This window comes from Ischnura elegans, chromosome 5 (assembly GCF_921293095.1).
Source record: "Ischnura elegans chromosome 5, ioIscEleg1.1, whole genome shotgun sequence".
In the NCBI taxonomy this organism is placed as follows: Eukaryota; Metazoa; Arthropoda; class Insecta; order Odonata; family Coenagrionidae; genus Ischnura; species Ischnura elegans.
In genome coordinates, this window is record NC_060250.1 from 113,813,042 (window position 1) to 113,835,789 (window position 22,748).

At 37.8% G+C, this 22,748-nt stretch overlaps 1 protein-coding gene across 1 annotated transcript in view; it reads left to right on the forward strand.

Annotated features, from left to right (window-relative positions):
• The window catches only part of LOC124159431 (TNF receptor-associated factor 4), a 736,683-nt gene that overhangs the window by 456,471 nt on the left and 257,464 nt on the right, over positions 1 to 22,748 (forward strand). Inside the window, exon 2 of the mRNA XM_046535238.1 lies at positions 15,409 to 15,460. Coding sequence (XP_046391194.1) covers positions 15,409 to 15,460 — 52 coding nt within the window. The remainder of the gene's footprint in view (positions 1 to 15,408; positions 15,461 to 22,748) is intronic.

Here is a 22,748-nt window from a genome sequence, read left to right on the forward strand (position 1 = left end):
TAAACGAATTAATTTTACGTATTTATAGCATTACTGTGCTGTGATTATTGGTCATTTTATTTATTTGTTTCAGTAATTTATTTTATTTATTTATTTTATTTATCCCCATACTACCGAAAATAGTTCTATGCGGCATTTCACATCGAGGTTATCAACACGCTAACATTTCAATGCACACAAACAACCATGTCCCTGATAGGGGTAACTTACTCTGGCGGGACTCGAATCCGCGACCTCCTGTTTGGCAGGCGAGGACTTAACCCCGCCGCCACCGAGGCCGGCGATTAGCCATACAAATGAAGACGTTTCATGATTTCAACGTTGAAAAACGACATGAAATATGGGCCTGCCTTGGGAATTGAAATCGTGACAAACCTTAAACCAAATTAGTCTCCTTCTACTAATAACAAGATCAACATAGTAGAGCTACTAAAGGCCTTAAAGGAGTGAATGGCATCGAAAAAGTCAATTTCCGGATTTAATACTTTTCCTTAGATATACAAATCAAACCATTGCAAATCATTAGCTATTCAACTCAAAAGGAATAGCAAGACGTTTTAAGATTTCAAACATGAAAATCGACAAGAAATATAAGCCTGTGCTGGGAATTGAATTTGGTATAATCCCTGAAACTAACTAGTCTCCTTCAAATATTAATAGGATCAGCATAGTTGAACTAAAAATACCTTAAAATGACTGAATGGCGTTGAAAAAGCCTATTTCCGAAGAAATTTCCTCCCTCCTGGAGTACTCCAAATCAATCCATAAAATATCCTTGCTCGGATTCTGAACCGCAGCCAGTCCAGACGTTAAAGGGGACATCTCGCGATGGCACACCGAAGGCAGAAAAAGAAATGGAAAAGGGGAAAAAAAGAGATGGGCCGCCCTTACACGGTTACAAATACGCACGGGTTTTTGATGATGAGGAGGAGTGGAAAGGGAGACGGTCGCAATGCGGATTGAGAGAAGACCAAGAAGAGAGAGAGAGAGAGAGAGAGAGAGAGAGAGAGAGAAAAGCAATAAAATATGTGTGGAAGGGAAGTTAGGGTAGGGGCGAGGCCACATCCCTCACCCCACAAACCCTCGGGCCCAACCCTAGAACACTACCGCACACGCTTAAATCTTTCTCCCTTGCCAAAGGGAGGGAAGAGAGTGAAAGGTATGGTGCTTGTGAGCTGCGTGTGAGTCAGAGGGACCGAGGATTTTCGAGCAATATCGTGGTCGCGACGAGAAGGAAATGGTCGGAGAAATAGCCTTTATTATAACTACCATGTCGTGAAGATCCTAAGCTTTTCCCGGCGAATAACTTGAATGAACTGTTCCCGGGGTTCCAACCGGGTCAGGGTCCTTACATTCACATTGAATGCGATACATTCCTGATGTTCTGAGACCAATTCGATCCTTGACTCGAACTGACTTGTTCCTAAGTTTATCAGAAGGAAGTTCAATGGCTTTAATCTTGTGTTTAGCAAGAATACCCTATACCTTTTCAGAAACCATGGAGACCAGGGATGCCGGCTAACAGAAAATATTGGGGGGGGGGGGGGGGGGGGGGGCAAACCGGGGATCTTGCCCCGGTAAATTTTATGAGTAGTGAATTTTTTTTAAGCATTTTAGAAGAGTCATATCAACATTAGAACCCTGATAACTCGAATCTCGATATCTGGACACTCCGGGGAAAATTGACAAGCCTGACACATTTTTTCCTCGCACCAATAACGAATTTTTACATCTACATAATACCCTGCGAGCCACCTCTAGGGTGTTTGGCAGGGGGTGATCAATCACCAGCATGCAGCATGCATTTCGACTCCCACATGCACACCACACCGTCCAAAAAACGTCGCGTATAATAACAAACTATACTACTATATGCTGTTAGAAATAGAATATAGAATAGAAATTCAGAAACATGCATTAAATTTTACATAGGTTAGTAGGTTACACTACAAGTCATGCAATCTATTTACGAGTTCTATTGCTGCCGTTATAATCTCTTATTGATCGTGGAAAAAATGACATTCGGAATCTGTCTGTTCTACAATCTATCTCTCTTATTTTATTTATATGATCTGATTTTCCGTAGTACGTTGGCGTCCGCAAGATATGGTTAACTTCGTCAGAAAAGACACTGCTCTTGAATTTATCTAAAAGGTTTAGTCTATTTTTCAATCTACGGTCCGACAGAGATTCCCATCCGAGTTTATCTAAGAGGTCAGTTACACTAACAAGACTATCGTAACGACCTTTCACATACCTGGCAGCTCTCCTTTGCACGCGTTCTAACTCTGTTATTAAGCCTTTTTCATGAGGGTCCCAAACACTGGCAGCGTATTCCAAATGTGGTCTAACGAGGGAAAAGTAGCTAATTTCTCTCACTTTGTCGTCGCACTTTCCTAATATTCTTTTAACAAAACCCATTTTACGATTAGCTTGACCGGTTATTTCTCGAATATGTTTATTCCACGATAGATCATTATTGAGTCTAACGCCTAGATATTTCACGGATTCAACTGCATTTAATTGGGTGCCTCGAATGATATAGTTACGCTGTAGGGAGTTATTCTTCTTCCAGAAATTCATTACGACGCATTTTTCCAAATTTAATTCCAACTGCCAAGCATCGCACCAAGCTTGGATAGCAGCAAGGTCATTCGTTAGTTCATCCATATCTTTGCTGGAACGGATTTCTCTGTAAACTACAGCGTCGTCTGCAAATAATCGTAACTTACTGTGTACTACTTCGCCAATGTCGTTTATATAAAGAAGGAATAGGAGTGGGCCAATGACACTACCCTGAGGAACGCCAGAAGTCACTCTAACCTCATTGGAGACTGCACCGTCTAATACTACTCTTTGGACGCGGTCACTCAGAAATTCTCTAATCCAGGAAATGACATCTTCGTCTAGACCATAAGGTTTCAGTTTTATTATTAACTTTCCGTGGGGTACTTTATCAAATGCCTTTTTGAAATCAAGAAAAATCGCGTCTACTGGAATGTTGTCTTCCCCGGAGACTAAAATATCGTGGGCGAAAAGCGCTAACTGAGTTTCGCACGATCTGCTTTTCCTGAATCCATGTTGAGTTCCCATTAATAAGTTTTGCGCGTCTAGGTGTTTCATTACCGAGCTGACTACGATGTGTTGAAGGACTTTGCAAGAGATGGACGTTAAAGATATCGGCCTGTAATTAGATGGCTGTTCCTTGTCTCCACTTTTAAATATTGGCGTCACATTAGCAATTTTCCAGTCATTAGGTACTTCGTGTTGCTTGATGGATTTACTGAATATTAACTGCAAGTAAGGGGCAATTTCTGAGGCTAGTTCTTTATATACGCGAGAAGGGATTTCGTCCGGACCAGGTGATTTATTTGGACTAAGCGATTTCAATATATTTTCTATTCCGAGCGTACTAATGTCAATAGCTGGCATCTTATGTATACAGGGATTGTCATCGGTCTCGGGTGAGTTTTCGGAAGGCTCCGTGAACACGCTCTTAAAGTAGGAATTTAATAAATTGGCTTTATCGTAACTGCTTGTCAACACTTCTCCATTGTCGTTTCTCAGCGAACATACGGTAGATCGTTTACCTTGAACTTCCCTAACATATGACCAAAATGCTTTTGGGTTATCCTGTAACTGCTCTACTAGTGTTTTTCTTTTAAAATTCGTGAACGCATTCCTGAACGCTTCCTTCGTGGCGGCTTTAGTCATCCTATATTTTTTAATTATTAGCTCGCGTTCATTAGCGGATAAATCCGTGCTGACTTTTTTCATTTTTGCATGACACGCTCTCTGTCGCCTCAATGATCTTCTCACTTCCGCGTCGTACCATCTCGGTTCGCTGCCTTCTTTTACTGTTTTACTAGGGATGTAGCTATTTATTCCCGAAGTTACGAGCGAAAGAAAAGCTTTCCAAGTATTCTCTACATTTAACTTTTTAACTGATTCTTGAAACTCGGGGAAAGCATTTTTCAGATGACTCTTAAACCCATCAAAATCAGCTCTTTTAAAAATGAAAACTTTACGCTCTTTTTTAAAGTTTACAGCGGTATTTAGAGAAAACTTTGCAGTTACTACCCTGTGGTCACTAATTCCTTCGACAGTGCCAACGTTTACTACCTGATGTGGTATATTTGTCGCTAATAAATCAAGAATATTTTCTCCTCTGTTTGGTGCGGATGCTATTTGAAACAATGAATTAGATGTAAATGTGTGTAATAAAGCCTCGCAGATCACTTTATCCCTCCCACCAGGAATGAAGCTATAAGTCTCCCAATTTATAGAAGGTACTTTGAAATCTCCACCTACAATCAGTTTCTTTCAGGATACTTGGATGCTACGCTGTTTATTTGACTTTGAAAATCCAACATTGACGTTATATCTGAGTTAGGTGGTCTGTAATACGAACATAATAAAATAGTTTTGAATTTTGGACATTTAATTAAACACCACACAGATTCAACGCTGGTCTCAGTTACGGTTATCGCTTGGCTGACGATTGAATTCTTTACAGCTATAAAAACTCCGCCCCCAACTCGATTAATTCTATCTTTCCGATAAACAGTGAACGATTTTGGGAAGATCTCATTGTCTGAATCATCATCTGTTAGCCAACTTTCTGTTCCAAAAATGACGTTACACTTCGTACTATGAATTAAATGGTGGAATTCGGGAATCTTATTTCTTAAACTACGGCAATTAACCACAGCCACGATTAAAACTTCGGAAGCAGTAGTATTGCGATTCGGGAATAATTCTGATTTGCTTTTGTCGAATAGACTATTCACAGGCTCTATACCGCTGATAAATGGAAATGCATGTCTTATTGTCTCACTATCAATATGAATTGAGCCTTGACTGCCTCTGAACGTATTGCTCGACTGACGCTTTTCGTGCTTAAATGTAATACCTGAAACGCTGATTTTTCTTTCTACTACTCTATTCTCATTTCTGGAAGAATTTTTGTCTGTGAAAAGTTTTGAACTTACCCCTGTATTTTTCAACACACTACTATATCTACACTCTGCCCTGCTCTCTACTCTAAAAAAGACCTACAGTGCTCAAATATGCTACTCGCAACACGACTAGCCGACTCGGCCGTGTAATGGACTCCCGAACGGTTCAGAGGGATCCGACACGATCGGATTGCCGGCCTAAGGTCCACGAAGGAGGCTCCGATGTCCGTGCAGAAACGACGCAGCCTCTGGTTTATGCCTTCCACTCGGCTCCAAACCAGAGAGCCACGATCGATCCTCGGGACAAGACTGCAAATTGAAAGCTCTATGCCGACCCCAATGGTCCCACCCACCCGCTTCACTTCGGTATTCAGATCCCGGAGGGAATCTAGAATTTCCTCAGATCCGCGGAAGGTGGCATCATTTTAAGGGGGCTCGGGCCCCCTCAGGCCTCATGGAGACTCTTCTGATTAAGAGATATGGCAGTAAGGCTTTGGAGGATGGCTGCCGTTCCTCATCTGGTGCATCTACTTTGAAGACCCTGTTTAGGGCCGTATGGATTTGGAAGTGGCTGTTTCCGTTATTTTAAAAGGTCTTCTTGAAATGCACCCCGATAGCAGTCCATTCAAGTATCATGCATTGTTTCAAACTTCTGAGAGAAGAACAGCACTTCCGGATATTTTTGCGGGCCAGGATAACAGGAAGTTCGAGAAAAAAGTGTCCAATACTTTGAGAGGTGGTAGTAACCACAAAAGACAAAAAATAGTCCAATAAACCTCGGTCCAGAAACGAATGCTTTCCGAGTTACATACACTTGTTCATAGCGGCTGAAGATGTTCGGTCGGGAAAATGAATACTTTCTGCAACTTGCTAAACATTTGTTCCTAGGATATGTTCAGTGAACATTATTCAACCTGACATCCATTGATTGGCAGTGCTCAAATACGTCTGGGGATCAGGAGGGCCATCGGGATGCACTAGATGAAACTTTTTCCGAACACCCTATATACCCGAACGCAGAGTCCACTATATTGCCATATAACTAAAAATGGTGTTGAAAGAGCAATGTAGAGGACTCTGCCCAAACGTACAGTATTACGATCCTATTATTGGTATACTGTCGCAAAGCACTTCTCCCGATCCCATTCCACTTTATTTATTAAGTACATTTATATGGTTCGTCTTCATCGTTGACCTCCTCCGTGACTTACCGAATTAGAAATCATTTTTCGATTCAAATAGAACTTTTTCTTCAAATTTTCAATAAATATCAAGGATAAACTCAGCCACTAAGTTGAATGGGTTAATAAATGAGTATTCATTCGGCTCCTTACATTTAAAAACATAATTTACCCAAAACGAGGTTTAATTTTTATTTGAGAGATATGACACAGAGTCAGATTACTGTTACCGGGTTAATAAGAATAAATTGTTCTATCGCCTTCGGTGGACCATGTAGTCTAAAACCCTATTCTGGTCAATTAGAGGGAGAGGTTAACTAAATATCAGAGTCCAAACACTCGGGCCCTACCTTAAAACCCTTACCGCACCCTTTTAAATCTTCCTCCCCTCTTGCCATCGGGAGGGAAGGGAGTGAAAGGTTAACGGCGCGAATGCTGGAGTGTGGGACAAAGAGGGACCGAGGATCTTCGAGCAATATTGTGGACGCAATGAGAAGGAAATGGTCGGAGAAATAACCTTTATTATTTCTATCATGTGGTGTTTCAACCTTCTGAGAGAAGAATAGCACTCCCGGATAGTGATGTGGGATAGATACAAAGGATGTCCGAGAAAAGTATCCAATACTTTGAGAGGTGGTAGTACCCAACAAAGCAAGAAAAAATAATCTGAAAAACCTTGTTCCAGAAACGCATACTTTCCGAGTTATGTACACCTGTTCATAGCGGCTGAAAATGCTCGGTTCAGAAACAAATACTTCTGCAACCTGCAGTACAGTTGTTCTTAGGATATGTTCAACCATTGATTGGAAGAGCTCAATGACGTCTGCAGATCAGGAGGGCTAAGGGAATTCACTTGTGTACTTTTTTCGAACGCCCTATACACCCGAAAATACAGTATTACAATCCTAGCATCGTTATACTGTAGTCCATCAATTCTTTAGATACAATCTCCACTCTCTTTATTACATTTATTACGTTCTTCTTCATCGAATCCTTCTTGATTTGCCCAAGTAGAGGTCATTTTGCCGTACAAAGATGAATTTTTAAACAAATATCAAGGAAATATTCTGCGATTAAGGTATTGAAAAACCAGTATCCATTCAGATACTCACCCTTGAATAGAGAATTCACTTGAAACGAGCGTAAATGTTATTCGAAGAGAGAATTTTCAAAGCGTACTATTCAGAATACTATTACCGTGTCAATAAGTATAAACTATTCCATCACCTTAATTGGAAAACTTATGCTGGACAATTAGAGGTAGAGGTTAACTCTACATATCACGAAGCTGTCACAATGGGCCCCTTTACTTGCTAATTCTATAGCTAATTTGGCCATTCTGTCTTAATTCTACGTATGCCGACCAATTTAAGTCATTAAGATAAAATAATTCAAATGATATATTTGAATTGACAGCACAGTTCAAGGAGACGGCGTTGCATGTCGGAAATAGAGAGAGTGGAATTTTGTATGGTTTACGAAGGAAGAGATAGGTGGTTGAAAAAAAATCATCGAAAACGGTTACGCAGTTATGGCCAGAGTTCTTAGGTCGTTTACGAATATGCCTGATTGAAGGGGAGGAAAGGAAGGGTGGGGAGAAACCCGGCATTGGCATCAGTCTCTCTTTGACTCATTACAACCTAATGTTGCTTCTGAGTAACATAAAAAAGTATACATTTTCAGCTGAGTTCAAGAAAGATTTAAACTACGTGTTCTTTTGTACTGTAAAGTTTAATGGTGAAATATGCAGCTGCCACAATAGTTATGATTGAGCACAAAATTTACACTTTTTTAAAAGGAGAAGTCTTGAAATTTACTTTCTCTCAAAAGCAGCTCCAGGTTAGAAAGGGTCAATGAGAGACACCACCAAAACAGCATTCCAATTGCTGGACGGAGTACTTACATGAAGTGACCTTGAATACATAAAACAAGTCTGCCGAGTTAACGGCGATAAAATTCACGGAAACGGACGTATAAAATATCTTACCACAGGTTAACATCAAATGGTTGGCTTGCGAGAAGGCCCAGGTTAATGTCCTCTTCATCATTCTATATGATGCCAGCGCTCTGCTTTTACACGCCGAAGTTCACATTGCACTTTTTCATCTGAAATTAAAACAAATAATAATGACAAAAATTAGATTAGGCCTAAAAAGCTTGCAACGCTCTCAATAACGTCCTGCAGAACATTCCAATAGTTTACAAGTGTATGAATAGGTTGAAAACATAGACTTTACCAATTATCGGCCTGCAGGGGGATTTAAAATATGGTAAGTGAGCAATCTTTCGCAAGCACGAATATTTTCACAAAAATTAAAAGTTTGTGTAATAAATACATTTGGTAATGCCACAGGCAGCACTATTTGTACAAATGACATTTAAATTATCAAAGTATTACAAATAAGGCTGTAATTTAAAGTTATGCGTTCATTCTAAAATTATAATTTATACATTAAATTAAGAGATTTTAACATTGATGCACAGGCATTCCAAGAAAGAGATGAAAGTTGTGACGTCTCATATGCATATACAATGGTTTAACCTAATTAATTTCACAGGGATTTCTGTAAATAGTTTCGCCCCATATTCAAGGAAAGACTAATGTTCCATTAAATTTTCGAAAAACACAATGCTTTATTTACGAAAATTGGTCCATAAAAATTTATAAATGCTATGCCACTTTAATTTATATGACTAAGTTTATAAATATTGAGGCAAGGGATCTTGCATGCATTTTATACAACGCCCTAAAAGAAATTTCTAAAAGTGAAATCATAGCTGAGATGACGCTACAATTCCCGTAATTTAGATTCTATTTTTAGCTCAAAAGTTAAAAAAAAACATACATTTTTAGCTCTTGTAAGGAATAATGCGATTGAAAAAGGCTTTCAACTCTTTTCACTCGCCTTATATCATAAATACATACTAATAAGTATTTGCATAACATATATATTAATAAATATCACTAATAACTTCGTTATTTCGTAAATGGGAACTCGAAAAAAGCAAACATTACTTAATAACAATAATAATAATTTCATTTATTTTCGTGTGCACCCATGAGAAAATAAATGTACATCACTTTTTACAATTTCGGAATAGGTACATGCATGAAAGAAAAGTAAAAAGAAATTCAAACAAATGACCCTATGAGGGCCACCAATGGTATGGAGAATATTCCATATAACAATATCTTTTTTATATTTTTTCTCAACAAAAAATAAAAATGACACTGTGTAGTAACATAAACCATTCCACATTTTACGGTATTTATAAAAAAACATTCGCACTGTGATTTAGCATAACTAGAACTGAAACAAGTATTTATTTTAAATGTACCTTTAATTAGAAAAAAAATTTAAAATGCATATAAAAGAATACATATTCAAACAAATGCACTTAATGCGGACCGGCGATGCCGGTATGACAATTTTTTATAACAATAACGTCAAACAAACGATATTTGTTTCAAAAATTGGGGTAATAATTTGATTTAGCAGAAACCTAAACTCAACCATTAATTCACATGTGTACCGAGAAAAAATTAATAATTGAAGCTATGAATGGATTAAAACCAGAGGATATGATTCATCACGACTATACTGAAGCATTTTTCTGTTGCCCTTATACGTTATGTTTAAATTTCTCAATGTTTGTAGCATTTCTAAGTTGAAATGGAAGAGATTTCCATATTTGAGAGGTTGTTACTGTGAACGATTTATTCCTGTGAGGCGTGCAATCTGTGGTTATAGTTTTAATTAGCTTTTGCTGATTTGACTATGTCTGAGCGCTAGGCCCGAAAGCCGGCGTGGATCCTGGAGTGAGACGTCGGAACAGCTCCAAGCCTCGGTTTCATAGAAAAACTTGCTCTATATGTGATTCCTCGAATTTTATATTTTGGCTTTAAGGTTATTTTGCTATATATGTATTTTTTAATAATAACAATTTTTATACCTAATATACGCCACGAATACTGGAAAAAGGGATAAAAAAGATATACTGGACAATTAGCTGAGATATAACGTTAAAACGATGGCGACAATAATTATTAATTTCGTGAAAATTAAAACTTCATGTCAAGTTATCAAAACCCCCAGATATTTCACTTCAACCGTCACCTTCCTGTTAGCACCATACTCAGCATTCACATTGGGATGGTTGGACGACATACGCAAGAAATGCATAAGGTCCCATCAGCATCGGCTCCAGGGAAAAAATTTCAACTTACCATCAGTCACTTAGAATTGTATTCGTGTTCCAAAAGTAATTTTTCGTGCAGAGAAATTTTAAGGGACAATTTCAATCCCCCTAACTAACTAACTAACTAACTAACAAAGAGCCTAATTAAGCACATTAAAGGGAGATTACGTTACCTTTGAAAGATTCCACGACTCCTTAATTACGAGGGTAATTTAGCTAATGACCCTTCTTTTCTCCGTAATATATATAACAGTGAGATCATTATCAGGGACATTATCACAAATTCCACAAGATTTTAAGAAGTCAAAGCGAAAGGTCCCTCTCACTGGCCACATCTGAAAGTGACCTGAGAATGCAATAAAACACTAAATTAATGAGCAATGACAATTGAAGTACTTGAATACTCATCATCATTTCTTCTTTTATTCACATTACGTAAGGATATGATACTATGCACATCACACAAGGTTCAGTGGTGTGTCTTCATATTCCTAAATTTTCAAGTTATTATATTTCCCCCTGCATTTCGTAAATTGAAAAATATTGACTTCAAACTTCCAAAACAAAATGGGATGGATAAACATAAAGAGCATATTGGAAATCAGCATAATTTTTAACTCAGAAAAGAGATTGTTGCGGAAAAAAATACTAAATACTAAAATTCGAATATAAATGGGATCTTGTGAGAACGTGATAAAATTTAGCATATTTTTCAAATTCTGACAGCGTTTAAGACACATGTAGTCATAAACTATGAGTGATAAATTGCAGATAATGACAAAAAATGCCTTTTCTTTGAATAATTCAGTATTCGTTTGCCGAGAGTCTAAAATAAATCGTACGACCATGTATTTATTTCATATTCCACTCGCGAACACCATTACCGCTGAACGAAGATAGCAGAAAAGCAAAGGTCCCGGCTAAAAAGATATGTATCTGTATTCCATTAGATGTACTATCATACGCAGAAATGAAATTAACTAACCTCCCTGATCAAGGCGAAAAACGAATAAAAAGAAGCGTCAGAAACAGCCATTTAGTTGGCGTTTCCATCGCTTTGTCACGAGCATCTGCTATGGGGGACCAGCATCGGACACTCTTGCTTCCTTGTTCATTAAGCTCACGGGCTAGATATGCAGCGATAAAAATGTTGGCTGCTGGGATCCTTTTTTGCTCAAATTTCTCCCCGGTGCTTAATTAAGCGACGCGCGGAAGTCTAGAAACTTTTGAAACGCCTAAAACACTAGCAATTTCACTGTAGTGTGACGTAACCACATGATGCACACATGTGAGCCCCGTGGGAGATGAGAAAATCAAATTAAACCGACAAGGAAAATTTTCCGTCCGCACTAAGGTCTCTTTCACTGCATAAAAAGTTAGAAATTTAGAATACAGTTCAGGTGGGTAGAGATTATCATAAAGAGATTTGGCGATGGACGAGGGTGGGGTTGAAAAAAGGGAAAAACAGAAAATTCCTTTCAAACAGAGGAACAATTTCAAAGACTTGACAATGCTTTGTACATCTTACATGTACAACACTTTGTACAACTTACTCTTAGTTGTCTTGCAGTAGAGAAATGGAAGGGTAATAATGGTAGCCATATACTTCTTGAGCTCTTAATTCAATTAAAAAAGATTGAGTTTCTATGAAGAACAAAACCATAGTAATTCTTATTAAGACAATATCAGATAGACATGCTAAAATTAGCAAAAAAGGAGTATCTGGAGAGATCTTTCATGCTTTTCACCAAGAAAGAATCCAATTGCTGAAAGTTAGATAAAAACTAAAAGAAATGCGTTGAACTTGGGAAACAATATTTCACTGTTATGCTCAATTTTTTGAGAAGAGATTTTCAAAATAACGCACAGGCTCATAACTCTAAAACACGTGTAATGTCTCATTAAAAAAATGTCAGAGTTTTTTTAGTTGATCCTGAAAAAATGCGAAATATATTTAAACAGTCACGAATCACGAGCTGAATTTCTCAAGCTAGCAGACATCTAAATTTGAAAAACAACAATTTAGCGTTTTGTAGCGATAAAAATGGTGGCTGCAGTATTTTTAAATTGTGGTTTCCCTCTAGTCGGCGATCGTTACATACTAGTATACACTGACAGCAACAGAGAAGTCCACTGTGGAAGCATTCAATATTTGGTGCTACCAAATGATGATGAATATAACATTGATCGACCGGGTAGGTAATATCGGAGTCCTCAGAATAGAGTGAAAGAAATCTTCAAAAACCCTCAGGCGAAGACGGAGCAACTTACTTGGCCACATTATTTTTTTTTTTTTTTTTATTTCCTACTTCCCCGTAAACAGCACATTGCGGCCTTTATAACGGGTGTTCGACATTAACAAAGCACAACACAAACATCCATGCCCTGGTTAGGGATCACCTACCCAGGCGGGATTCGAACCCACGACCTACGGTTTGGCAGGCGAGGACTTTACCCCACCGCCACCGAGGCCGGCTACATGAAATTATTAATATTACAGCCATTATGAAACATGATGGCCTGATGAAAGCAACAATAACATATCAACGGAACATCAAATAAATATTTAGATGCGTAGGTAAAAATCTTTAAAGGCGATGAAAAATGGAAATCGGCAAGGAAAGGTGCTAGAGGCCACGATTCATTTCTTAAACTACGTTTTTTTCTTTTAATTGAGGGATTAGAGGCATACTGGTTTATGCAAAAAAATATTATGACGGTATCTACTGAAGGGTATGCCTTTAAATATTCCTCAACCTCACAAGCTTATTAAACAAGCTAATTAAGTACTGCGTTTGTATTTTATAGTCTGAGAACGAATGAGGAGGGGATTGGGATGGTGTGGTAGCTTGAGTGTTGGTTTCGCACTTTGTGGGCACGGGTTAAAATCCCGGTGGTTTCAGAGAATTTTCAGAGAATTCCTGCTCGAATATTCTGTGGAGGACATTTCAGGCGCAACTCTTCGTCCGTCGGATGGCACGTTAGGCCGTGGTTCCCTTGGCGCCTTTCTTTAAGAGCAGGCTAACCCCGACGCCGGGTTTTTCTCCAGCCTTCCCTCATGATGAAAATGACCTCAGCTGTCGGTCGCCTCCTCCAAATACCAAACGTACGAAGGAGAAAAACCTATTACCTGTCAACTGAGTGAACAACTAGAACTCGATCCAAAAGAAAAATTGAGAACGCAATTTCATTGTCACTAAGGTAATGATTCCATGTCTGTAAATGTCCCCGGGAAAACTAAAACTCAATTTAGGACGGAACCATTAAATGGGAGCCTTGGATATTGCACTCATTCCACAGCTGCTCAGAGCAGTGGATAAATGAGGAGGCTTAAATAGAAAGGGAAATTAGTTAAAGGACCCGCTTATTCAAACACGCCCCCAGTAGGAAGGGAGGAAAAATCTGAATCGCAAATTCTGAAGCGGAATTTCGACGGCAGCGACAGCCTGGATTGAAAATGTGTATGACTTAATTCTGACGCAGAAGTGGCGACCGACTCCCTTCACTGGAAAATGTTTCCACGAATAATACCCAAGTATTCCATAGCTTCGTGTTGATAAGTTTAGTAAAGAGTTTGCTGCGGCAAGAGTAACTCCCAGTGGAAAAGAGAGAAAGTGGATGATCATGGCGGATTTAATTAATTAATTGCCTCATGACGGCATTCGCGGTTGAATTTCAAAAGAAATAAGGAGAGTGGGGTGTGAAATCGAAATGATAAAGAAAGAGGGCTGATTTTAAAAATCTTTTAAAATGTAAAATGGAACTAGGCAGTCATCAAATCTTTGTGTTATTACTTTGGACTATGAATATCCATGCCACTCCGTTAGAATTTGGATCTTATGAATTCAGATAATATACTTTAAGTTCAATAAAGATTCCAAGTGGTTTTCAAAATTATTATGCCAGGGATTTAAGATATATTTCAAAGGTAATGGAATGTTTAAAACGTCACAGTTAAATAAAATGTTTCGCTGCATAGTTCCATGATGGCAGGGTTTATCCAAAAGTTCGCAGGCATAAAAATAAACTAGCGCGAGGTGTACAATAACTGAGAAGCACTAAAATAAAATTATCACTCCAAGTGTTTCCTTCTGTGTGTAATAGTTCCATAAAGAGAAATTATGTCACAGCCACAAATAATTAGTTTCAGTTTTGCTGTTCACGTGCGCAAGTGGCAATGAATAAATTATCAACGGACCTTAAAGACAAGAGATAAAACTGTGACATTTAAGAAATTCCTTAGCTTTGAAATATATTTTACGTCCATGGTATAATGATTTTAAAAGCACTTTGAATTTTTACTGAATTTAAAATTTTCATCTCTGGATTCATAAGATCCAAATTATAACTGGAGTGGTATGGATATTCATAGTCCAAAGTAATAACACAAAGATTTAATTATTAAGGTCGAATGTAAAATTCCACTACAAGAATACATGGTTTTAGCTAAGTAATTCCGATTGGCCAAATTCCTATCATCAAAGGAACTCCAGCGACAATAAAAAACTTCCGGCGGCATAACCACAAATTGTTGGCTAAAAAACGAAATATATTATTTCAGCCTGGACACTATTTGTTGTTTCTCGACAATAATAAGGATCATAACCCAAAATGATGGCTGAAAATGTACAGAGAACTTGAGATCACCGCGTGTCGTCCATTACAGGTGGAAAATAGAAAAATTTCAGCATTTATTCACAGAATAATCTCTAGGCATAATTTAAGTGAGACACACAGGTTAAATTCAAAATGATATACTCCAAGGAATTGGAAAATATCTATTTTGCATTATTCCTCTCAATATTGGCACAAAGACCCTTGCGATGCGTGCCATTAAAATGATTATATCACATTTAAGGTGAATAAAAGCATAAAAATTACATCAACAAAGAAATGTCAGTTTTGCCAACATGTCTCGTGAAGGGAAAGTAGAGAGTCATCTCCATCTCTGAAACAAGAGACCTATCATAATAATCACTGGGATAATAGTAAAAAAAATTCAATTGACTTGTCACTCATTTTTTCCTCAAACATGTCTGCTCACAGAATGCTTTTTTTTCTCTTCGCAGCGAGGGAGTTTTCCTATGCCCGGAGGACAGCTCGCCGCTCGACAATGCCAAGGTAAGATTGATCGCACAAACAGGCGCCACGATATATAGAGAGAAGTATCAATTAATTAATTGGTAATTAATTAATCCTTCAATGGGAAAGGCTTTCAACGCTTTAGATACCGGATAATTCGTGGAAGAAGTGGGGGTTTCATTATGGGTAGATGAAACGTCCCACTTTACCCAGAAATTGGTTAAGGTTTTTCATTGAGGGGTTTTATGAGAATAAAAAAATTTCTATCATTAATTTAGATTTTTCATATTTCTTGGAATAACCTAGAACTCATTCACCGACATAGAGCTAACCTGCTTAACCATCGCCCATGCAGTATGTACTGCCTAGATAATTTTGGGTTAAATGGTCACTAAGTCGAAGGGTGCGTATCTATAACAAATGACATAGAAGGTTAATAATACAACGCTGAAATGGGAATAAAGCAAGTCACCTATGGGTAAGAATACACCAACAAATTACGTCGCTGCAAATTCAATTTCCCTTCAAGTATTCAAACAAATTTTACGGCATTTAATACGTTTCTCATACCTCTAAAATGCACACTCGTAAAATATCTGAAGTTTTTAACAAATCTAAAATTTTTAACAAATAATTTAGAATAATTCGTTGTCTTGGGCGTGACTTCATGGAATCGACGTCACATAATACAATGTAAAAAAATTGCAATTCCGCATAAATTAAATACCTACTATACGGCCTAGGTTCCGACGTGGCAAGTCATCACCTAGTACACTTTATGTGGAATTACAAAGTGTTTTGCATTTCATTCTATAATTTGGAAAACTTCACAAAACACTCTCCTATTCTCTGGTATGAATACTAGTCGTTGTCCTAAGTGCTTGGCCTGTGACCGTCGAACCAGCTCGTTTCTGATAAAAACCAGTGTGAGCTGTGGCGGATCCAGAAATTTTGTTCGGGACGGTCCAAAACCAGGGGGAAAATTTTTGAAAAACGTGGTACTAAATAGAGGGTTTTATTATTTTTGCTATTCAACTATCTGAACTCTAACGTACTAACAGATAATTCCAGTCACGTCAAGTGTACATTTTTTAACCTCATTCAATCGGACTCTCTTTCCATATAGTTTGCTAACCCCATACAAAGATTTCATTCGCAAAACACCGATTCTTGACACCACAACATGATTGAGGCCTCCTTCCAGTGGCCTACGGCTGTTTCAAGGATTACACTATTTACCCATTCAAACACGGCGAAAAATTTGCATTCACTAATGGGGATCCCTCTCCGGTTTTATCAGTAACTCACGATTTTTCCCGCGGAAAATGGGACAGAGGATCAGCGCGTGGCTCCATTGCGAAGGCCAAACAGTTGATGAAACAATTTATTCATCCTATATTTTTCCATTGATCCCGCTGGGTATTCCAGTCCATCAGCGTTTGGGACGTTAATGATGCGATCACAAAGGTACACGTGGAGCCTATAATTTTTTGACTTCTGATAGCCGTCAAATAAAAGTAGTACACTATGTCATTTATTTACCAAAAGGAACGTTTTCGGGGAGAATGATTCCGAGAACTGTACATAATGGAAATTCAGGACAGACGACAGCTTCCTCCTTTCATCTCATTTTTCGAGCGCTTTTACTTGATTACACTGATGAGATGTCCTAAAATTGTTCTAAAAACATAAATATAATATATAACTTCCACAATAATGTAACACTTACCTTCATTTATTTATTTTATGTCTTAAACAACGAATTGTGGCCTAATTGAAATGATAGAGAAGCAACAAAAAAAAAATTAACAAAAATGAATTTTACTAATCTTTAATAATAGCTTTCTATAAAACCTTTTTTAACTGCTTAGCTATCATACTAATTGCAGTCATTGATAAATATAAAGAAATATTTTGTACGTGTTGACACAAAAATTCTGCTTTAAGATGAGGGTACAATTAGATAGTCGAAAAAAAGGAATTTTTACGTTCATTCATTCGAATACCTTATCAAAATGTGCTGACACTGACAAATCAGCATCTAAAACAGGTGTCGTCCCTGAACGCCAGAGACTAGACTATTTGAATATAACAGGACACTCCGGATTTGGGAACCGCCACCACAAGGAGCGCAAGACCATCCGTAATACTTAGAGCGAAACATTTTCAACGGAGATGCCGGTTGATACCTACTTCAGTAGCTTCTGAAAAACACACAATGGCTACAAAACGGAAGGGATGCCAGCGAGGAAAAAGGCCCGTAATAGTCAAATTCGCCAGTTTCCGTCACTGACGGTATTCGATTACAATAGGATGGTTAATAGGATAAAACAATGATCGTATCGACACTCACACACCTCGAAGACGACCACTAAGGGGGTTATTGAAATTCTGGAGGAAATAGAGCTCTTGACCATGCACATAAATAGGAAAGTCTTGCATATTACGGCTGGGAAAGCACCGTATTTTACGTGGCCCTACAACTTTAATTTGCAAGTTAAAAGCGATGATAAACGGAAGGATTTTGCTGGTCGCGTAATCTTATTCCTTAGTAACAATATCATCGCAAATTCTTGCTGAATTAAATTGCAGCAGTAAGTTAATTTTAATTTCAGCTTAATAGCGCAGCAACAAAAGGGAGGTTAGCGTACGTAACTCAAAATTCTCTGGTGCGAGTTTTTAGAGCACCAAACATAAATAAATGAAATATAAATTCCAATCGTATTTCATTGTGAGAAAATATATTTTCACTATTTTTATACCGCATACCGATGCATAAAAGTACAGATATAATGATGTCTAGACACTTGAACGAAACCATGCACGTGAGTTTACAATCCCTAAGACTCCCGAGAACAAGTAGAAACATGCATAAAAGACTGTCATAAATGCACTAAAGCAAAAACTATGAATCCAGAGAGTTCGTTTTTAATACCCCTTTAGATACTCTTCGAGTGTTCACTCCTCTGTTGATTACAAAGCAAAAAAAAACGCCATTACGCCCAGAGAAAAATCCCAACGGTAAAACTTGTGATAACTGCGTCTTTGCGCCCATTCCATACGTTCGTTTCTCCGGAGAAAAATATTCTTGGACATAAAAATTAAAGAAGCACCTTTCCTTAATCCGCAGAATTTCTTTCTCTAGAAATTCTCGCACCTGTCGAGAGGGGACACTGGGATCTCTTGAAGGCGCGGCGTATATTTCTCACCATTTGGACGCGTCGAGCATTTCTCGACGAAAATCCTTGCGACAGCATGATTAACGAACTCGCATGATGACTGCTATCACGGAAAATGGTGGCGTGAACGAATGAAATCAGGTCGTATTACTGAAGGCATGACACAACGAAATAGAATTTACCGAAGGTTCGTGACTTGTCGAGAAATGTCCAGTCACCAACCGTAACCTTGTTTTTACGAACTGCATTGACTCTTACGTGACTGCGACTAACTGAATAAACGCTTATCATTCCCTTTTATGAAACACGTTTACTAATTACAGTTTTCTAATCTTAAAGCAGCAAAACTTAAAAAAAAAAAATCACCCGTTTTCTAACTACTCACATATGACAAAAAACAAGGAATGAAACTATTACTATGACTTCAGTGCCACATTAGATATGCACTAATACTAACGATAGTGACTATCCAACTACTTTTTTACTTTGTCCAACACACTCCTTTCCTCACTATTCTTACTTAAGCTGAGGAAGACGTCAGTAGTGCTTCGAAAGCTTCGAGTTTATTTTTCCAGTGTGTGTTTCTTTTTTGTGTCTCTGAGAAATTATTACCTTCATTTCTGCAATATTTTTCGAGAAACCATTTGCATTAAAACCCACTGAGAGATTTAACATAGTATTCGAGTCGTCTCCCCGCGGTTCCTGGAATCAAATCGTAAAAAAGTAACTATATTTACTGATCAAAGGGTCTTTTATTAACGTAATCAACATATCTCCAACGAAAATTGAGAATATCTAATTCTTCGCACGCAAACATTTGGATTGAGTGAATACTTAAGTAGTAGGCTAAGTGAAATAATTCTGTCCTTCCCATCAGCAAGGCGTGATTACCATGAGGAATTGGAACAGATAAATTGACGGGAGAGGAAAAGTAATGGGTTTCCGGGAAATAGATGGAAAGAATTTTATAGGAAGATTTTGGAACGTGAATAGAGATTCACAAACATTGAACGCGTTGTGTGCATGAAATAATCTAAATATTAAAAAATGTGTGAAAGGAGTAATAAACAGATATTTCAGCCCTTTAGGCAAATAAGTAATGCTTTTGATGAAATTAATAATATCTACGATGGTCTTCAACGAATATTTGAGTTAAATTATGATACAATTTGAATTAATACCAGTTCTACCGAGAAAGAATCACCTACTTACGAGATAACTATTAACTTTTATATTACATCAGGTAAACGTGTAAGCCTTTTGAAGTACCATACTCAACATCAACGAACATTATCCGTGAACCAAAGGGTGAACCCTAACTCATTATTGTATGTCTAACAACACACAGAATCAAAATCATCATTTAATCCGAAAGTTACCATAAAATTTGAATATAGGTAGTTATTTTTGGATTTATTATGGATGGACACAGAAACAGAATTCAAATTTAAAGACACAATATTTTTGTAATGCTTTAAGTTTTCCTTGTACCGTACAATACTTTCATAATATATATGCTAGTAAATACATATTCATTACCCACGGATGATCCCGACAGAAGGGTAATTAGGTATTGCAAGTTTCTAGGATTCATTGAATACTCTTCCCTACGGCATCGAATAACGCTATAGAGTTTGAATGTTTAAATACTGCATCGCTAAGGGTACTGAAATTGATATGGCTGTCTCTTTACATTTATTAGAGATATCTAAAGGCCATGTTTTCACCTTCAAACGTATCTTCAAAAATTGCATTTCTTAAAATAAAATGATGAATCAAAATTTATAATTAATCAAACGTATACACATTAGTATTTTCTTTAATATTTCGACAATGAGTTGACTGATTTGAATATCCCCCAAGGAAACAAAAGCTTGACAAAAATTTATCACCAAATATGGTAAAAGCTCGATTTAAAAGTTTCATAGCAATAAATCATTTGGATTTGGCATTCTTGGGTCCGGTAAATGCCTCATTCCTGTACTGAAATAATTCAATTATACGGTATGATGGAAGAAATGGCTTCATTTACTTTACCTCTACCGAAAAACCATGATGTAATGCAAAACTTTGTACACGCCTTTTGTACAGAGGGAGTAAACTGATGAATTTAAGAAATATATATTGCCTTGTTTTCGATTTTTAAGAAAGCCGAATCATCACCAATTAGGGAGATGTCAGTTTTATTTTGAGTGCATTTATTTATCTCAAATGTCTTGAAAGCCACGTTAAAATTTTACTACTATTTGAGATTACTTTTTTGTTTCCTTATGGAGACCGTAGAGCTCACTCTACCTGTTCTACCAGTTACATACTTTGACCGCGGGATAGCAGTTTGATAAAAGATCGCAACCACCAAATTCCACCCTGTTGAGGTAAACCAAGTATAAAAAACATGGCAGACTTAAAAAAAACTGTTACGACCTTGCTTTCTCACACTAAAAGGACAACTTTCGTGGGAAACACCTTATCACTGCTTGGGCGACTCGCTTGCCAATTGAGATAGCGCCCATGCCGCTTGCAGGCCGAGCGGAGAAGAGGGTAAGCAAAGGCGTGTTGTTTTCCTTTCCGAAAGGAAGAAGGGATCTGTTCTCACAGAGGAACAGGGGCTGGGCCACCGCAGGAATTCGGCCGTCCATTCCAGGAGAGGAGAAATGGGATTATCAGCCCATTGTAAGGGGGAATGTGACGGCTGGGAAGACGGGGGATGGAGGCGTGGGAATTAACGCATGATAACGGCCCGTGAAAGGCATAGCAGCTGTGCGATGATAACTGCTATTTTAACTAAGCTTTTTTTACTGCCGATATGATTGAGCCTTTTTTGATTTTCGATAGAACTCCTAATTTTGAAGTTATCGGCCTCAAAACATGGAAGTTTTTCAACAGTGCTGAATGAAACTCTTCTAGTTCTCATTTGAATATGTGCTCATTTGACTATCCTACTACAAATAATCTTGATAATGAAGGACTATACCTACATTTGCAAAGCGAAAACAATCAAAATCAAAATATTTTTTTATGATATCAAAGTCGGATGCGATAGAAGCACAATAATAGTTGTATACTTATAGAGGGGTACGGGTGGAAAAAAGGTTGGGAACAGCTGCTCTAGTCGAAGAAATCAATTCAATCAAATCAATTTGTATAATTTAAATGTAAATCTCCCGATCCATGCATCGATAGAATTTACCAGCGTTTGACAAATCGAATGAGTTAGCCATTATCGCAAATATTACTGGTACCCATCCAAATTATTTTCCGTGTAGTTTAAGAAATTATACTTATAAATATAAAATGTTCATTTAGATGCGCGATACCATTTGTTAAACTCATGTATTCCCTCCACCAGGACGCTAAAATAGTGTCTCGCAAAGCAATCATAAACACATCATAAAATGGTGTACAATTCATTACGATGTCAATAGAAACAATAAATAATCAAACATTGATCTGATTGCTTTCGTATTATTTAAGGTACGTTAAGTATAAGTATTTTATAAGTTAATCTTTCCAATGAGATATAGGAATAAAATTTCTATCCACTGCTAAGATGCAAGACAGTTGAATGTAATCAAAATGAGCTGGTTGAATATTGCTATAATTATTATGGTTTTGACGGTTATATTTTGAAGGCTCGAACTGTTGAAAGGGCAAGCACCCATGAAAATTTTCAAATTGGTCCGGTAAATACAAAACCCGAAGAAGGAAAAACAAACACGGCTTATTATAAAAGCAAGAAAATGCATTTAATATTCGTGCGTCAAACAGAAGTGGAGGATAATGTAGCCAGCCTGATGTAACACATGCATCAACTCCAACATAACTTCCGTGTTGACATGACACTTCTTCTTCTATTGACATGCACCAAATAGCACCATCTTCAGTGACAGCATTACTCTCCAGCGTAAAACCGAAAACCATAGCGCAGCAGTATTTGCAGTTCAACTCGAGTATGTTAAAGGGACTCGGAGTAACAGGAATTCGAATTCGATTCGCAAAGACTGCACGTGCGAAGAGCCGAGAATTCAATTGTGTAGGTGGTGGCCAGTAATAATTCGACGCGAGTCGATCGAAAGGATCTAGACAAGGGTTACTCACGTACTAGACTACCCACGTCAACGAATCGGGGAAGCGTTTTTTCCTCGTGA